Genomic DNA, 17,997 nt, shown 5'->3' on the forward strand with positions numbered 1-17,997 from the left:
AGTCAGGCCAGGCCAGGCAGGCCCAGCAGTCCTGTCACAGAAACCTCCTGAAGCAGGTGACCAGCCCCAGATTGCAGCTTCTTGGACATCTGTATCATTCAGGAGGAGCCTTGTTTAGGGATTGAGTTGGCCCCGTAGAAGATACTCAGTAAGATATTAATTAGTCAGACTCCTGCTTAGCTCACGTGTTGAATAGTTCATATGGATGATCGCTCATAATCCTTCTGAGTAAACTTGCACCTTTTCTGGTTAGATAACAACTGTTCTGAGAATGAAGGAAATGGAGCAGCCACAAGCACAGTAATTTACTGGGTCCCGCAGCATGGATGAAGAGAGCTCCCTGAGAATTTGCTTGACTCCAGCTCTCTAAGGTGCCACGCTGCCTTTGGGTGGATGGTGTGTTGGTTGGTTCCGTAACAGAAAGCAGGAAGGTCAGCTTTCACTCCCCTGCCCAGGCCCACATGCACTTTGGTCGTTCTTGGCAACTGTGGGGATTGGAAAGTGGTGTTCTAGGTTCATTTTGGCTCTGTCCATCAAAGACCATCTTTCACATGAGTGCCCACTGCCACGTCTTACGGTTGTTTCAGAAAGCCAAGAGAATTGCTGCCCTACTATAGCTGCTATTGAAGGAAACTAAGCCAGGAAGGATTGAATAACTCAGAGGCATCTTTAGGTGCCACTTCGTGGTCAAAAGGAGCCCCCTCTTTTAGGGACCTCAGTCTCAGACATCCACACACCTGCAGCAGATTCTCTGCCTTCTCTTGTTTACCCTTTCTCGCATGTGTACATGATGAGGTTGTGTGTTTGGGAAGCAAACGATGTGGAGCTTCTTGCTGAGGCTAAATTATAAATCTCATCTTGTTTCCTGACGCCTAGTTTGTCAACTCACCTTTGTTGTGGCTCCTCATGGCCAGCTGGAAGAAGACTGCCTTGGGCCTTCGCTAGGTGAATGGACCAACCCCATCCATCCCTCGGTTCATTTGTAAATCGCACTGACAGCCTGTTCTGAAATTAAGCCCTCGGCTCCCTTCTTCCCCCTTCCCTGTGACAGTCTTAACACATCAATCCTCTCAAAGCATTTGACAACAGAGGAACCTCAATATTTGGAGAAATATATAGGAAAATTTTCTTTGTGTGTTTGTTTAAACCAGAAGACTTAGTGATCATCCTTGGCTGTTTCAGGCAGCCAAGCCTCCCCTCTTACAGAAAAACTAGTGTGCTGAGGGATAAAATGCCTCCCTGTTTATTTGGTAACATGGAACCACAAATCATCCCACCCACTTTTCTTACCTTTGAAACATCCTCTGTGCCAGAGTGTGCAATAAAATGAAAGAGGCATCCCTGGGGGAAGAGTGGGGTTTGGCACGAGAAACTTCTGAGTCCACCCAAATGTGGAGTGTCCCTCCCTCCCTGTTAGGAGCCTCTTATATATGGTTATGCTGAACACATACGTGCTCTTTTATTTCTGAAGCCAACATTTATCTTTGATGTTGCCTAGGATCAGCCGGTGCTGGAACAACTTCTAAATATAGACACTCTAGCAGACTAAATCTTAGAGCCTGGCTGTAGTTCAGTTGGCCAGTGCAACTTTATTTTTCATGTATTGTTGCCATTTCTGACAGGTTGAACCATACTATTAACAGAGAATGGCCAGCCCAGAATCCTTCAGCCCATGTCTGGATTCAGAAGCCATGGGCCACAAGCACATGACAACTGATAACCAAATTCATGGAACTTACTTAGCAGACAGTTACCAAACCTGGTAAGAGCAGCTCAGGAAGGCAGCAGGCATGGCTGTGGAAGAATCTGAAAGAGACTGGGCGCAGTAGTTCACGCCTGTAATCCCAACACTTTGGGAGGCCGAGGCGGGAGTTTGAGACCAGCCCGACCAACATGGTGAAACCCTGTCTCTACTAAAAATACAAAAATTAATCAGGCATGGTGGCGCACACCTGTAATTCCAGCTGCTTGGGAGGCTGAGGCAGGAGAATCACTTGAACCTGGGAGGTGGAGGTTGCAGTGAGCTGAGATCATGCCTCTGCACTCCAGCCTGGGCGACAGAGTGAGACTCTGACTCAAAAAAAAAAAAAAAAAATCTGAAAGAGAAGGAGTACAGTGGCAAGATACCACATATCAAGAAAACATCAGGAGGAGTAAGTCACAAGACCAAAGGGAGAAAGTTCACCGTGAATTCCATCATCCTTGTGTTGGCCATTCTTAATCTTGTGCCAGGAATGAAGTAGTTATGAAAAGGAACAGGAAGTATCGTTTCCAATCTATTAATTTAAAAGCAGTTGAAAATATCAGCCAACTTCATCTGTTAGTGCCAGTAGTGTTGGAAATACCCACTTCTAGTGTTGTCTGTGCCAGGGTAATTAGAAATGTTAGCCAGAGCAGCCACAGCCCCCACAGTCTCCAGAATTACACTGGCAGGAAAACACTGTAGCCTGAATTAATTGGGATGTGTGTGAGTTACATGTATAGAATCGGCCGTGGCTTGTGTTCCTTAATGGGAAACCAGCCCATTTCAAGGATTCATCTTCCCGAGTACTGAGAAAAACTTTATAAGGATACTAAGTTAGTAAAGAAGAAAAATTAACTTGAAAAAGTTCTTTTGTTGTTGTTTTCAGTCTTTCAACTACACACTTTTACAAATTAACACAACATATATATTTTTAAACATACTTTAAAAATTAGTTGCATTTTACGAACTTAATAAAATACTTTTTATATACTTAGCTGCCAGTTTTCAAGTAGGTAGACCATCTGTAAATTTGTTTCTTCACTGGAACTCTTATATTGTTTGTAAACAGATACCCAGAGAGGTGGAAAGCTGGTTACATGAGGAAGTACTTTGAAATGTTATTTTATTTGTTGAGTCCTGTGGTTTTAGGCTATGTCATACCTAAACTGTCCCCAAAAGACCATTGCGTGTCTGAATTTAAAAATCTCAGCCAGGCACGTTGGCTCACACGTGTAATCCCAGCACTTTGGGAGGCGGAGGCGGGTGGATCACGAGGTCAGGAGATCGAGACCATCCTGGCTAACACAGTGAAACCCCGTCTCTACTAAAACTACAAAAAATTAGCCGGGTGTGGTGGTGGGCACCTGTAGTCCCAGCTACTCGGGAGACTGAGGCAGGAGAATGGCGTGAACCTGGGAGGCGGAGCTTGCAGTGAGCAGAGATCGCACCACTGAACTCCAGCCTGGGCGACAGAGCGAGACTCCGTCTCAAGAAAAGAAAAATCTCCCAAGAGTTCTCTACATTTGGGATAGCATTATTAAAAGTCTTATTTCAATCTAAAATGTGATTCTGTAAGATGAAGTAACTGCATAGCCGTTGATTGGCAATTTTGGTTGATCTTTATCATCTAGGAGTCTGATTCTATTTTTAGCTTATACAAAAATAACTTTTAAAGTTATTCAGAGAGGTCCTTACTTTGGTGGATGGCTTTGAAAGTAAAAGCATGTACTAAGTGCATGTAGAAAATAGGACCCATTATGTGTTACACATTTATTTTGTTTTGTTTTTGTTTCGTTTTGAGGCAGGGTCTTGCTTTGTTGCCCAGACTGGAATGCAGTGGCACAGTCTCTGCCTCCCGGGTGCAAGCAATTCTCTTGTCTCAGCCTCCCGAGTAGCTGGGATTACAGGCATGTGCCACCACACCCAGCTAATTTTTATACTTTTATTTTATTTATTTATATTTATTTATTTATTTATAGAGACGGGATTTCACTGTGTTGGCCAGGCTGGTCTCAAACTCCTGACCTCAGGTGATCTGCCCACCTCGGCCTCCCAAAGGGCCAGGATTACAGGCGTGAGCCACCGTGCCCAGCCAGACATTTATTTTTGTATGCTAGCATGCACATTACATTCCCCCACCTCCTGGCTGTTTACAGTGTAGGAGGAATTTATAAAAGTTTGCAGAAATTCAGAGGGGTAAAACTTCATGCTATAAACATATATAGACATCAAAATAGATGAGTGTAATATTGCATAACAAATTACCCCGAAAGTTAGAGGCTTCAAACAATCACTTTCTTATGCTTGTGGATTCTGGGTTAGGGATTTGGACAGGGCACTGGGGAGTGGCATCTCATGCTCTGTCATATCTGGAGTTTCAACAGGGGGTGCTCATTGGCTGGGGACTGGAATCTTCTGGCAGTATCTTCACTCACAAGTCTAACATCAGTGCTCACTTTGGACTGGACCTATCTGGGGCTCTTCACATGGCCTGGGGCTCCCACACAGTGTGGCAGCATCAGGGTAGTCAGAATCCAAAATCGGGTGTCCCAGCAAAAGTCAGAAGCTGTTAACACCTTTCCAGACCCAGCCTTGGCTTCATTTCCACTCCAGCCTTTTGGTTACAAGAGAGTCACAAGACCACCCACATTCAAGGGAAAGGGACGTAGACTTTGTTTCTCAATGGATAGGGAATCGGAGAATTTTTGGACAGGTTTAAAGTAACCACTTGTGATATAAGGCTTCTTGTCTCCTTTTGGTCCTGAGAAACCATTAACAAATTTTTTTTTCTTTATCTTTGCATATCACATACAGTGTTTTAGGTACCATACCCTAAGACTGTTAGATATAAGGTCATATACTTTTAAAGTACAACATAACTCTTTTTGCCTATCCCTGATTCTTTTCTGAGTATTCTGGAGATGGGTAGAGGAGGGAAAAATGTGTACCCAGAAATGCAGTGACAGGATGGGCCTCATACCTCATAACCAGTGCTACTCAGCCAGCCGGTGAGACGTGCCTCAGTGGCTCTCAAATACCAATCTTCTCAGTTAGCAAATGGAAGAGATCATTCTGTCTGCTGCCTTAGTGATAAGGGCAGGGAACCCAAACAGACTGTTTATCTCCAGTTAATGTCTCTGCCTCAGTTGTACTTGAAAAGCAGGATCGTGTGTTCTGTTCCCTCAGGTGACTCACGATAGTGCAGCAAAGTGTTTTAGTTTTAGTTTTTTTTTTTTTCAGGGAATATAAATGTATTTAAAATCTTTAACAGTTTTCATCTTTTAACTACAAATTTGAAAGAAATGGAAAAATATTAAAGTAGGTAGTAAGGAGGTAAAAGAAAAAATAAAGATGTTCCTTAAAATATTTAAACTACTTTCTATTTATAATTTATCCCCAAATTTCATTTTAGAGAATGGCAGAGCTGGACATGGTAACTCACACCTGTGATCCCAGCACTTTGGGGAAGCCTAGGTTGGGTGGAAGGACAGCTTGAGGCCAGGGGTTCGAGATCAGCCTGGGCAACATAGACCCCATCTGTACCAAAAAGAAAAAAATGGAAAATTTATCCAGGTGTGGTGGTGTATGCTGGTAATCCTAGCTACTCAGGAGGCTGAGACAGGAGAATCCCTTGAACCCAGCAGTTTGAGGCTACAGTGAGCTATGGTCTGTTTGCACCACTGCACTCTAGCCTGAACAACAGAGTAAGATACCTTGTCTCTCAAAAAAAAAAAAAAAAAAAAGAATATTTGGGAACAATATTTCTCCCTTGTGGGGGAAAAAGAAAAAGTCTTTGTCTCTGAGATTATGATCGTATCTTGGAAATGTTTTCAGGGGTTGATCATTCTCTGCTGTGTAGCCACATAGTGCTTTTTATATACTCTCCAAGCTCCCTTCTCTTGCCCCTGTTTTTCTGTGATTGGGGCCTTTCATAGTCTGGCAAAAAGTTGGAGGTTATTGCCATTCTTCAGAATTTAGCAGGACCCTGTAGGAACAAGAACAACATCTAGACTCCCATTATTATTAGGACTTGAAACCAAAAATGTGTGACCCTTCTAAAAAGTGAGTGAGGATGAGGATGAATCAAAGCGGAGGCAGATGCTGATAGAGTATGTAGTATTCTAAGCGTTATTAGGCTGGGTCTTCCCCCAAAAGGTGATGACTTCCTTTAGTATGTCAATCTCAGAATGAAAGAGGCACTTGCCCAGGTTCAGATAAATAAGGTGTCCAGTTTAGAGGGCAGGTGAACTCTGTGGTAAGAGTATGGTATCAGGGGACAGGGCTGCATAAGGCACACTGGATGGAACAGAGTAAGACGATCCAGTGGTATCTAGAATGTGAATAATATACAATGTATTTTTGTTCGATGATTAGAAAGGAGAAAGAGGCAAAGCTGCGATCCCAGGCTTGGGAAAGGCTGATCTGATGCATGCTGTGAATATGAGTCGACTTACTGGCGAGCCAAGTCTTTCCTGGAGAGCATTTTTGACCAGAAGTGGTAGACAAACACCCTGGTCCCTGGTTGGAAAACATTACCCCAGGTTGATGAATTGGTGCTCTTAGGCTAGGTCTGGGTGTGGAATGAAGATAGATAAGCAACAACTGTGAATTAGGTTGAGTGCGAAGAGGAACACTCAGCTTGGGAAAGGAAACAAACCACGTTTGCAATGCGTCCTCCTGCGCCAGATTGAGCACCTCGAGGTTTATCTGCACACAGTTGGTTTGTACTCCAAGATTTCTTCACATTCTAGTAAAGATTAACCTTGCCCTTGAATGAACTTGGGCTGAGCTGCAGAAACAAGCATTTGGGCATGCCCAGGATTGCAAAATGGAAACAAGCCAGTGAACCCTGAAAATCTGCCCTTTTTTGGCTCACAGACACTGACAGTAGAAAGTTAGGCTGGAACTGGCTGGGGTTATATTGGTTCGTGTCCAGTGAGGTCAGTAGCCCAGTGGCTAGGTCTGTTCCAGAATGACCAATGGTGTTCCCTCTGACCAGTTTCTCTAATTCAGGCGAAGTATCTTTTCTATCCCCCACCAAGAACAAGAACCCCAGTCTCACCAATTCTGACTGCTTCCATGCTGCGAACCTGACCCACCAACGCACAGAGAAGTGGAGTGCAGCTAGGAATCTCTTCCCTCAGCCCTTTCCTGCAGACCAGCTGACTTGCAGGCCCTGGCAGCCCCACTGAAAGCTCTTACTCTCCTCTGTGTGACATACCACAAGTGGCCTAGCAGCCGTAGCTGGCCAGGATTAGGCCTAGGTCATGGCTGTCCCTGCTGCCTGTGTTTGACCAGCTCATTGATGACAACAGATCTGAAAAGTGTCAGGATGTTACCCATTTCTATTACAGCCATGTTTTAGTAGGGAACTTTGAACAAGGCTGAATTTAAAGTATTAAAAACTAAGTTTCCAAAGTTAACTCAGTGTATCTCAGTAATCCTGTGTAGTCTAAATTAGATTTTTTAAAGGAGAGAAGGTGCCATAGGTTATAATCTCTCAAAATCTCTGGGAGCTAAACAGCCTATAAAATATGAAAGTTGTCATTTACCATCTCTAAAACTCCACTGGCAGTAATGGTTTGGATGTATTTAACTTCTGATAAACAATGATAAACATTCACTTTATCACTCCTGTCAGTTCGTGTGAATCTTTCAGTCCTCTAAAGCATTAGCTCTTTTCTTTTTTAACTCCATTTCTGTCAACAAGAACAGGAAAATATTTTGTTTATAAATGCTATTTGCAACCTGGGACCGGTCTTGTTTTATGAACAGATTCTCCAAATCTTCTATCCCTTTGAACACGGACTTACTCTACTCTCATGCTTAAGCTCCAGAGCCATCTGAGAGCCTGATGCAGTAGACAGACCAGCATGCTGGCATCGGATCACTGGAGCCAGTGGCCTTCTCCAGTTCACTTGTTAACTTCTCAGCTGCAGATCACTTTTGTACTGCAGTGACTTGTGAACATTAATTTTTTTCTTTCCAGATAATGCATTTTACTGTATTTTATTTTATTTTAGAGACAGAATCTTGCTGTTGCCCAGACTGGAGTGCAGTGGCGTGATCTCGACTCATTGCAACCTCTGCCTCCTGGGTTCAAGTGATTCTCCTGCCTCAGCCTCCCAAGTAGCTGGAATTACAGGTGTCTACCACCACGCCCGGCTAATGTCTTTAATAGAGACGGGGTTTTTAGTAGAGATGGGGTTTCACCATGTTGGCCAGGCTGGTTTCAAACTCCTGACCTCAAGTGATCCACCCACCTCGGCCTCCCAAAGTGCGGGATTACAGGCGTGAGCCACCGCACCTGGCTGAGATATGCCTCTTATATTAAACTTCATGTTATACATGAATATGTTCTTTTATTCAAAACTTCTCTCATGTCTGAAATACTTTAACCTGCTTTCCCTTGTTTTTGTTTTATTCTCAATGACTTCTAAAAATTCATCAATAAGCCTTAATTCTTTAACTGTCAAATATTTCTATTCTTACCTCTACAGACAGACGATGCTTCCAAAACTTAATTCCAAGGTTTTAACAACTCTGGATCTTTCTAGGTGTCCCTATGTTTATGCACATAGTAGTACATCCTGTAAGTTGTTATGATAGAAAATTTGGCATGCTTTGTCTATATGGGTTGGAGTTTATTTAGCGGTTGTTCCTGATTCTAACAATTGTTCCTGACTCCAAGATTTCTTTTTTGTTTGTTTGTTTTTGAGATGGAGTCTTGCCGTGTTGCCCAGGCTGTAGTGCACTGGAGCCATCTCAGCTCACTGCAACCTCTGCCTCCTGGGTTCCAACGATTCTCCTGCCTCAGCCTCCCAAGTAGCTGGGATTACGGGCACACATCACCATGCCTGGCTAATTTTTGTGTTTTTAGTAGAGATGGGGTTTCACCATGTTGGCCAGGCTGGTCTCGAACTCCTGACCTTGTGATATGCCCACCTCAGCCTCCCAAAGTGCTGGGATTACAGGCGTGAGCCACTGCACCTGGCCAGATTTCTTCAGCTTATTACTCCTACTTCACATTTACTTATATTACTCCCTCACATTTTTACTTTTTTCACAAGTAGAATTTTTTAAAATGTTAGCAATATAGGAAAATGTCTTGAAGGTCACACAGTGCCCCTTCTCCTAATTCTTTAGTGAGCCTGAGTGCTCTGGCTCTCTTAAAATTCATTTCTGCCCTTTGAACTCCCCCAACTCTTTTTCTCATTTGAGCCACAGTCTGGTTTCTACTGTATTAAAGCAAATTAACCTAGTAAGAAACAGACTGACTTTTTTTTACTGGCTACAGTTCTAAGCACAAGTAAAGGGGAAAGGAGACCAAATAAAGAAATAGGAAAAATGAGGCATTGAAGGGGAGCCAACATGGGGTTTGGAAGAGACGAGAGCTTCCGCCATGGCAGGATGTGCGTTTCTTGCACTGTTTACTCTGAGTTCAGAAATAGAGGAGGAAAGAAGGTAGATCATGCCACAGCCTGAAATGGATACGACACATACCAGGGCTCCCATAGAGTGTAATCGGACGCTGAGTGTAATTATGCAAGTGTGTGCATATGAATAAATCATCTTCCTCAACCTCAACACTCAAGGTTGAAGTAAGCATAAGGGCGTGACATGCCAGCCACATAGTGAGTTCACTCAAGAAGCACCTGAGAAATGTCAGGTTTTACTCACTGCACTCCCCCAACTCGGCCGCCAAGTTGCATCTGAATGCACCTTGAACCCTTGATAAAATGAACTTTCAATCTTAAAGACTGTTAGATCTTCCACTCTTTTCCATGGTGAAAGGTGCTACCTGGCTGGAGGAGGTGGGTGGGACAGGGGTTCATTTGAGGAGGATGAATGTGGTGTGTTTGTTTTTATTGTGTTCACCGTAGTGACTTTCAAGCTAGTGGTGTGTTCATTTTATTTTTAATTAAAACATCACCTGGAATGTGTTTTAGTGGTATCTGAAGGCCTGCTTAACAAAATTACATAAATTTGTTTATGTAAAACATGTGGTTGCTTTGTTTTTTGTAAAATAAATAGAGAACTTCCAACAGATTGTTCAAGGCCCTGGGCCTATCCAGTTAGAATGTTAAGATCCATTCAATGTTAGCATATGGTTTTCTTTTGCATGAACATGGATAAGATAGTAAGATAATGGGGGTTATGTGTAGGAAGTGTTCTAACAAACTGCTGATAAGAGTGTTACATGCCTCTGAGTATGGCATAGGGCAGTTAGGCTTTTTTCTTACTTGTTGGGCCTGTTATGAGACCCTACTAAAGTGTTTTATTTGTACTTCAAGGAATTTGAAGTATCATGTAAGGCTAGGAAGGCATTCAAAATACATTTTTAGCCTGACAAGAAACTTAGAGTGACTGTGATATACATAGATTAATTCAACCAGTGTTCCAAGTACTTATCATTCACTTCCACTCTGCAAGCATTGATTGAGCTCTCAGTTTGTCCAAAGCACTGTTACGAGCAAAGTAGACATGGACAAAATGATTCAAAGGTTCGTGACCAGTATCAGCGATCAGTGAAGAAACAACTCACCATCACTAGAATGTACTCGTGAAGGTATTGGAGGCCACTGCATGGCAGGAGAGATGCAGCTGGAGAGGGCCTTGTATGGCACACTCAGCTGCAGAGATGGGTCTTTAGGTGCTCAGAAGTTACTGGGAAAGGCTGTGTATTTTCAGAGCCTGTGACCCCTCTGTGGATGCAGTCAGATTCTTGGTTGATCAGGCTGGGCATTTTCGGCCAATCCAAGTAAGGAAGAGGATCTTGGAAATTGTGATCGTTAACTGGAGCATCGTCTTATGCCTGAAAGGACCTTTTTTAATCTTGTTAACCAAAAAAAATCACTTTAGATATACCACAGGTGTAGTAAATTACCTGTCTCAATTACAGAATTTTCTGTAGTGCCTTTATGTTAAAGATGAGATTTCATCCTAGAGTGCTTTATCTGCTACATGGGCACTTCCCTATAAGCTTCTATTGTTTTTGTTCATTCAAACTAGGAAATTAAACATTTATTCAAGATGTTCAAGATGCTCTTTCATTTATTTAGGATTATCTGTTTTTTTTTTTTTTTTTTTTTGAAGTATATGCATTGTTTCATTGTTTACTTTTAGGGAAAAAGAAACAGTGGTTTCAGACAGTGCTTCTTCGGGAGCCAGAAGCACTGCAAGTTGACAAAGCTTTGTCCGGCAATGGGGTACACATTCAGGCTGGCCGCTCGAAACGACATTGGCACCAGGTATGATATTTCCTTGTCCTCTTGCCCTTCAGCCTTTGGATGGTGACCTTGAGCCTTCTTTTGCATCACTGGAAGGCGTGAGGAAGCCTGCTGCCTCCACACTAAATCAACTGGAGGTTTTCCAAGATGGAATCCTAATCAGAGGAGAGAAGGCCTCCTTCAAGCTGGTGAATGCCACTATGGCCTCTGCAGTCTTGCAAGCTGTATGGCGAAGGCCCCACTAGGGGTCTCTAAGAACCAAGGTGAAGGTAGCAGTACAGATTTTGAAAGGAATTCCTCTTGGAGCTTTATTTTTTTAGATAACATGCCTTTTTCTTTTATCACTTTAGCGAGCTCTTGATTCAATTGCCCTTTTTCAATTACGTGAGTGTCTCCTGGTACAAAGAAAGAGATGCTGGGCTGGCCATTGTTGTCAAGCCCAGGGCAGATATAGAATTGGAGAAAACCTGGACTGTCTTGGAGGCCCCTGCAGGCCTGTAGCCTGTATGAGAAAGGCAAGAATGGGTGTACTGTAAGGTATCAATTGATTAAAGAGGCTTTGAAAAGGCTACATTTCAATTGCACTTGCGGGGTAACTCTTGATTAAGGGAAAAATCTTTTTCTTTCATTCACTGCTTGTTGAAATCTTTTTAAAGGCTTTGCACATCAGTGGTCCCCAACCTTCTTTCCAGCGTAAAGAACCTCTTTTTAACATCACAAAGTTTTACAGACCTGCCTCCTCCACCATGGTAGCCATTATAGTTTTAGAGTTCCCTGGTTGCAAAAGTCATACCGATAAAAAGCCTATATGGTTCAAGAATTTTTAAATGAATTGGAAGCATCCACCAACTTTCAAAAAACAGCACTGTATATATTGGTAAAACATTATTTCATCAACAAATATTTGTTGCTCATATTGATTTGAAGGCCTCTTGACCTATACCTTGATAGACATTGCACTGTGCTATGCCTTCTGTCCAGTGCTTTTGAGGGGGAAAATGAATTCTTAAGTACCATTGTCCTTCAGTTTCCACAGGGGATTGGTTTCAGGACTTTCCCCACCTCCCTGCCATGGATACCAAAATCTATGGATGCCCCAGTCCCTGATATAAAATGGCTTAGTCTTTGCATATAACCTGCACACATCCTTCCCTCCTTAAATCTTCTTTAACTTGCTTGTAATATCCAATATAATGCCCACACATCACTTCATTCATGTGGACTCAAGATGTGGAACCCAAGGATACAGAAGGCCAGCTGTATATTGTCTTGTGACTTGATGTGTGTGTCTAGTAGAAGATCATGGGGTGGGGGGACGGGGAAGCTGAAGGTGGTTATAGGGAATATCACACACAGCATCCTTGCCTGGCTTTGCTTACTCTACCTGCTAGGCTGAGTTGGGTAGTATGCAGGCTGAGCCTTCCTCTTTTAAAGTGCCAAGCCTGTTCACATGCTTCTAACTGCGTGCCTCACTTTCTTTCTCTACAGTGGTTACAGCCAAGAGGTGGTATGCTACACATTAGGAAATATCCCTCAGATGCCTTCTGCACCAAGGCTGGTTCGAGCTGGTATCACATGGGTCACGTTGCAGTGGAGTAAGCCAGAAGGCTGTTCACCTGAGGAAGTGATCACCTACACCTTGGAAATTCAGGAGGATGAAAATGTGAGTTTTACAGATTTTATACCTCTCTGTATTTTGTACAAGTCAGTATTGTTATAACTACAGGGCACCATGAAATGAGATTAACTGCATAAGTTCAAAACTAAACTCTTTTTTTTTTTTTTGAGACGGAGTCCCGCTCTGTCGCCTAGGCTGGAGTACAGTGGCCCAATCTTGGCTCACTGCAATCTCCACCTCCCAGGTTCACACCATTCTCCTGCCTCAGCCTCCAGAGTAGCTGGGACTATAGGCGTCCACCACCATGCCCAGCTAATTTTTTGTATTTTTAGTAGAGACAGGGTTTCGCTGTGTTAGCCAGGATGGTCTCGATCTCCTGACCTCATAATCTGCCCTCCTCGGCCTCCCAAAGTGCTGGGATTACAGGCATGAGCCACCACGCCCAGCCCAAAACCAAACTCTTAATTTCTACCTCTGTCACCACCACTACCAACAGCAGCCTGTTCTTTCCCATCTCTGTAAATGACATTTCCATTCTTGTAGCTGGGGAAACAAAAACTCTTGGAGTCATCCTTGACCCATATATAATCAGACAGAAGATCCTTTTGAATCTTCCTTAGAAATTAACCATTTTTTTTTTATCATCTCCACAGCTACTACCCTTTTATGAGGCGCTTATCTCACCCCTGGGTTGTTGCAGTAACATGATATTGTTATTGGATTATAGCCTCTTAATATTCCTAACTTCATCTTTACTAGGCTACAGCCTGTTCTCCACGCAAAGCCTGGGTGGAGAACATGATCTTGTAAAATACAAATAGATCATGTCAGCGCCCTGCTCAGAATCCTTCCTGTCTCAGTGCCTTCCCCTCTTTTTCACAGTAAAATCCCTAGAGCTCTTACAGTGCCCACCGGGTCCTGTGTGATTGGGTTCTCCATTACTTTCCTCGTTCCTTCCACTGTAGTCTTATCAGCCTCTAGTCTGTTCTTTTTTTTTGAGATGAAGTCTTGCTGTGTCACCCAGGCTGGAGTGCAGTGGCGCAATCTTGGCTCACTGCAAGCTCCACCTCCCAGGTTCACGCCATTCTCCTCAGCTTCCCGAGTGGCTAGGACTACAGGCACCTGCCACCATGCCTGGCTAATTTGTTTTTTTTTTTTTTTGTATTTTTAGTAGAGATGGGATTTCACTGTGTTAGCCAGGATGGTCTTGATCTCCTGGCCTCGTGATCTCCTTAGCCTACCAAAGTGTTGGGATTACACCACGCCCAGCCAGCCTCTAGTCTGTTCTTTAAACACACCAGGTGTGCTCTGGCCTCAAGGCCTTTGCAGTTCTGCCTTCTGGCCAGAATGTCCTTCTGGATGTCTTTGACTCCCTTCCCTCATTTTCTTCAGGTCTATTCTCATATATCATTTCTTTGGACAGTCCTTCCCTGATCACCCTGTAGAACAGCACCACCCAATAGAACTTTCTGCAATGATGGAAATATTTTATAATTTGTGCCATCCAGTATGGTGGCACTTACACACATGCAACTCTCGAGCACCTGACATAAGGCTTGTTGGCCTATAGTATGGAGGGTTTGTTTGCTTGTTTGTTTTGAGATGGAGTTTCGCTCTTGTTGCCCAGGCTGGAGTGCAGTGGTGCAATCTCGGCTCTCCACAACCTCTGCCTCCCAGGTTCAAGTGATTCTCCTGCCTCAGCCTCCTGAGTAGCTGGGATTGCAGGCACGCGCCACCACGCCTGGCTAATTTTGTATTTTTAGTAGAGACGGGATTTCTCCATGTTGGTCGGACTGGTCTCGTACTCCCAACCTCAGATGATCTGCCCACCTTGGCCTCCCAAGGCGCTGGGATTACAGTTGTGAGCCACCATGCCCAGTCAGTACTGAGTTTTTAATTGTAATAAACTTAAATTCAAAGAGCCACATATGGCTGCCATATTTACCTCCAGCAGCTGTAGAAAGCCCTCACTAGTTCCACAATTGTATTCTCCTACCTAGCTTTAGTTTTTGTCATAGCACTTAACACTACATGACATATGTAGTAGTTTTTCTGTATTGTCTTCTCCCACTGGAATGTGAACTTCTTGTGGCAAGGCCTTTTCTGTTCTTGAGCAGTGCTGAATCCTTAGAGCCTAGAGGACAACCAGACACAGAGAAGGTGCTAAGTAGTATTTTGATGAGTGAATGATAGAATGATAGAGACAGAACTATTGAATGAGTTCCCTGAATTCAACTTTTAGTGGGATGTTTGCCCTCCTAAAGGATTATGCCCTTTCCCATCTAAGCTGTCCTTTCTCCCTTGGCCAGAAGAGGGCACTGTGTGGTCAGGAAGCTCAGCCACACGTTACTGCATAGCACATTGCAGCTTGATAGTGAGGACCTCAGTACAAAGGACTTTTTTCATGATAACATTAAAAATGTTCAATGTATTTTCAAAAAGTACTTAACTCCTTTGTCACAATAAATTTGACCAGACCCAGGAAAAATTACAGTGTGATGGAGATAAATTTTTATTTAAAACTCAAGTGCTATCCACAATACTCTGGGCTTCTGATTTTTCTCTTTTGCAAAAGTAGCTACCAGACCTCTGGCCAGTTGCTGCTGATGGTAGAGAAAGGCAGTATAAAAATCCTATATTCAAAGGTATTTAATGCCCAGAATTTTTGATACTGATGTTTCTTCCTGGCTTTGCCTTTTCAGGATAACCTTTTCCACCCAAAATACACTGGAGAGGATTTAACCTGTACTGTGAAAAATCTCAAAAGAAGCACACAGTATAAATTCAGGGTGAGTCAGTCATTTTGCTGCCTGAACTGCTTAAGAATGAAACTGTTTTCTATTTCACCATTTACCATGTCAGATTGTCTCTACAGGTTAAAAACTGAAGTTGACAGCACTTTACATTTTGAAAGTAACATTTATAACATGCACACCATGCTTTATTTATTTATTTATTTATTTATTTGAGATCAAGTCTCTCTCTGTCACTCAGGCTAGAGTGCAGTGGCACGATCTTGGCTCCCTGCAACCTCTGCCTCCCGGGTTTAAGCAATTCTCCTGCCTCAGCCTTCCGAGTAGCTGAGACTATAGGGGTGTGCCACTAGGCCTACGCCACTAGGCTCGGCTAATTTTTTTTTTTATTTTTTATTTTTTGTATTTTTAGTTGAGACAGGGGTTTCACCATGTTGGCCAGGCTGGTCTCAATATCCTGACCTCATGATCCGCCCACCTCAGCCTCCCAAAGTGCTGGGATTACAGGCGTGAGCCACTGCGCCTGGCCCATGCTTTAATTTTAAAACCAGTTTGTGAGCATAAAAATTGTCATCATGTGCTGTAATAAATTGCGTTTGCAGCATGGCCAGGTGCCCTTGCCTGGGAAGAGGCATACCAGATGCTGGAGTGTACCTGTCACTCACCTGCACTCCATACCTTTTTCTTTTCAATCAGACTTCTCTTTGCTCTTCAGCCCATTTATTTTTCCTCACTTGTTTTTAATTTTCTCTTCCATGACCCACCCCCTCCCGACCTGGGCTGTCTTTGGTCATTAACAGCCACCATTAACGTTACTATAGGACTATGTGTAGTAGCCAAAAAAGTGAATACGACTTTATAATCACTAAGAGATCAAAACAGTATTCTGCAGCACCATATTTTCTAGTATGACAAGTGTGTATTTTGGAAGATAGGATTGTCTTCTGATTCCACACGTTCTTCTCTAAGTGGTGGACCAAATGCTGTTATTTGGCACATAGCAATCACTCAATAAATAGTTGCCAAATTATCAAGTGCAGTATGAGACTATTTGAAGGAAATGATAATTTTTAACATTTTTTAAAACCCTTATTATTGATGCTGGCTATGAGAACATAGCTATACTGCTAACATTTCTCCACAAGGTGGCATTGCCCTACTCTTTAAAAAGTGGGGCTATTTTTATGTCCCCACTCACCCCACATTTTCCTTTCACGAAACAATACGAATCAGGTGATGACATACTTGTTTTATTATGTCTTTTTGAAAGGGTAAAAATATCTTTAAAACCCACCTTATGGTTTTATTTTATTTTTATTTTTTTATTTTTTGAGACAGGGTTTTGCTGTTGTTGCCCAGGCTGGAGTGCAATGGCATGATCTTGGCTCACCGCAACCTCTGCCTCCCAGGTTCAAGGGATTCTCCTGCCTCAGCCTCCTGAGTAGCTGGGATTACAGGCATGCACCACCATGCCCGGCTAATTTTGTGTTTTTAGTAGAGACGAGGTTTCTCCATGTTGGTCAGGCTGGTCTCGGATTCCTGACCTCAGGTCATCCACCCACTTCGGCCTCCCAAAGTGCTGGGATTACAGGCATGAGCCACCATGCCCAGATGGTTTTATTTTTAATTGTTAATAACCAACTATACAGTAAATGATTTATAATATAAATACTGTTAAATCGATACTTGAGTTTAAAAGAGAAAAAAATGTGTGTCTGTCTGAGTTTATGGGTGCCTTCATCTCACCATGTTAAAAAGTGACCATTAATTTAGTGATCCCTGATAACTAAAGCATGTTAACGTTTCCTTGGTTGTGTTCTAGCTGACTGCTTCTAATACGGAAGGAAAAAGCTGTCCAAGCGAAGTTCTTGTTTGTACGACGAGTCCTGACAGGCCTGGACCTCCTACCAGACCACTTGTCAAAGGCCCAGTTACATCTCATGGCTTTAGTGTCAAATGGGGTATGTTTTACTGCTGCTGCTGCTGCTGCTGCTGCTGTATTTTTTTTTCTTTGGATATATTTTTTTAAAATGATTAATTTTAGTAGTGACAAGCCAAAAAAATTATGGATTACCATTTGCAGAAGTTTTCTACATTCGGAATATATGTGTGAGAAACATCCTGAGAAGTCTACAAATTGGAATGGACAGTTTCGTTAAAATGTAATCATAAAGGACAATTAAATTTTAGTGGAAATTAAAATGGATGATTTTTAAGAGTATCTCATTTACTCTATGATTTTCCTATACATACCTTTTCTCCTGTATTTTTAAGGCATTGATTTGAATGTAGTAATCTCTGTATGCATCGTTCATTCTTCAATAGTTCATCCTTAAGAAATTAGCAATACTTAAGAGAAAAATTTGGTTTATAAAGTTAATATTGAAAATAAATTTCAGAATTTAGGTTTATTAAGTAAACTTCGGCATACAGAATGTTTAAGTTGCAATGAATTAGGGATAGTTTTGTTTTCATTGGTGTTTGTTTGGGAAATTTTAGTATTAAAGTTCATAAGGAGTTTGAGGTTGTCTGGTAAAAGGATATTGTGCCTCACCTCTGCTGTGTGGATTATTTCAATAAAATGAATACAGTTAGAAGGTTGATAATTAATATGTAAAAGTGTTATGCATATCATTTTTACTATTGTCATAA

The 17,997-nt window shown here is 42.5% G+C and overlaps 1 protein-coding gene across 4 annotated transcripts in view; it reads left to right on the forward strand.

The window, feature by feature from the left end:
• Positions 1 to 17,997, forward strand: part of FNDC3B (fibronectin type III domain containing 3B) — a 363,872-nt gene that overhangs the window by 281,138 nt on the left and 64,737 nt on the right. For all 4 annotated transcript variants that reach the window (XM_005546389.4, XM_045385094.2, XM_005546390.4 and 1 more), the window contains 4 exons: positions 10,871 to 10,995; positions 12,463 to 12,637; positions 15,295 to 15,381; positions 17,168 to 17,306. In XM_005546389.4, the coding sequence (XP_005546446.1) occupies positions 10,871 to 10,995; positions 12,463 to 12,637; positions 15,295 to 15,381; positions 17,168 to 17,306 (526 nt within the window). The remainder of the gene's footprint in view (positions 1 to 10,870; positions 10,996 to 12,462; positions 12,638 to 15,294; positions 15,382 to 17,167; positions 17,307 to 17,997) is intronic.

This window comes from Macaca fascicularis, chromosome 2 (genome assembly GCF_037993035.2).
Source record: "Macaca fascicularis isolate 582-1 chromosome 2, T2T-MFA8v1.1".
Taxonomy (NCBI): Eukaryota; Metazoa; Chordata; class Mammalia; order Primates; family Cercopithecidae; genus Macaca; species Macaca fascicularis.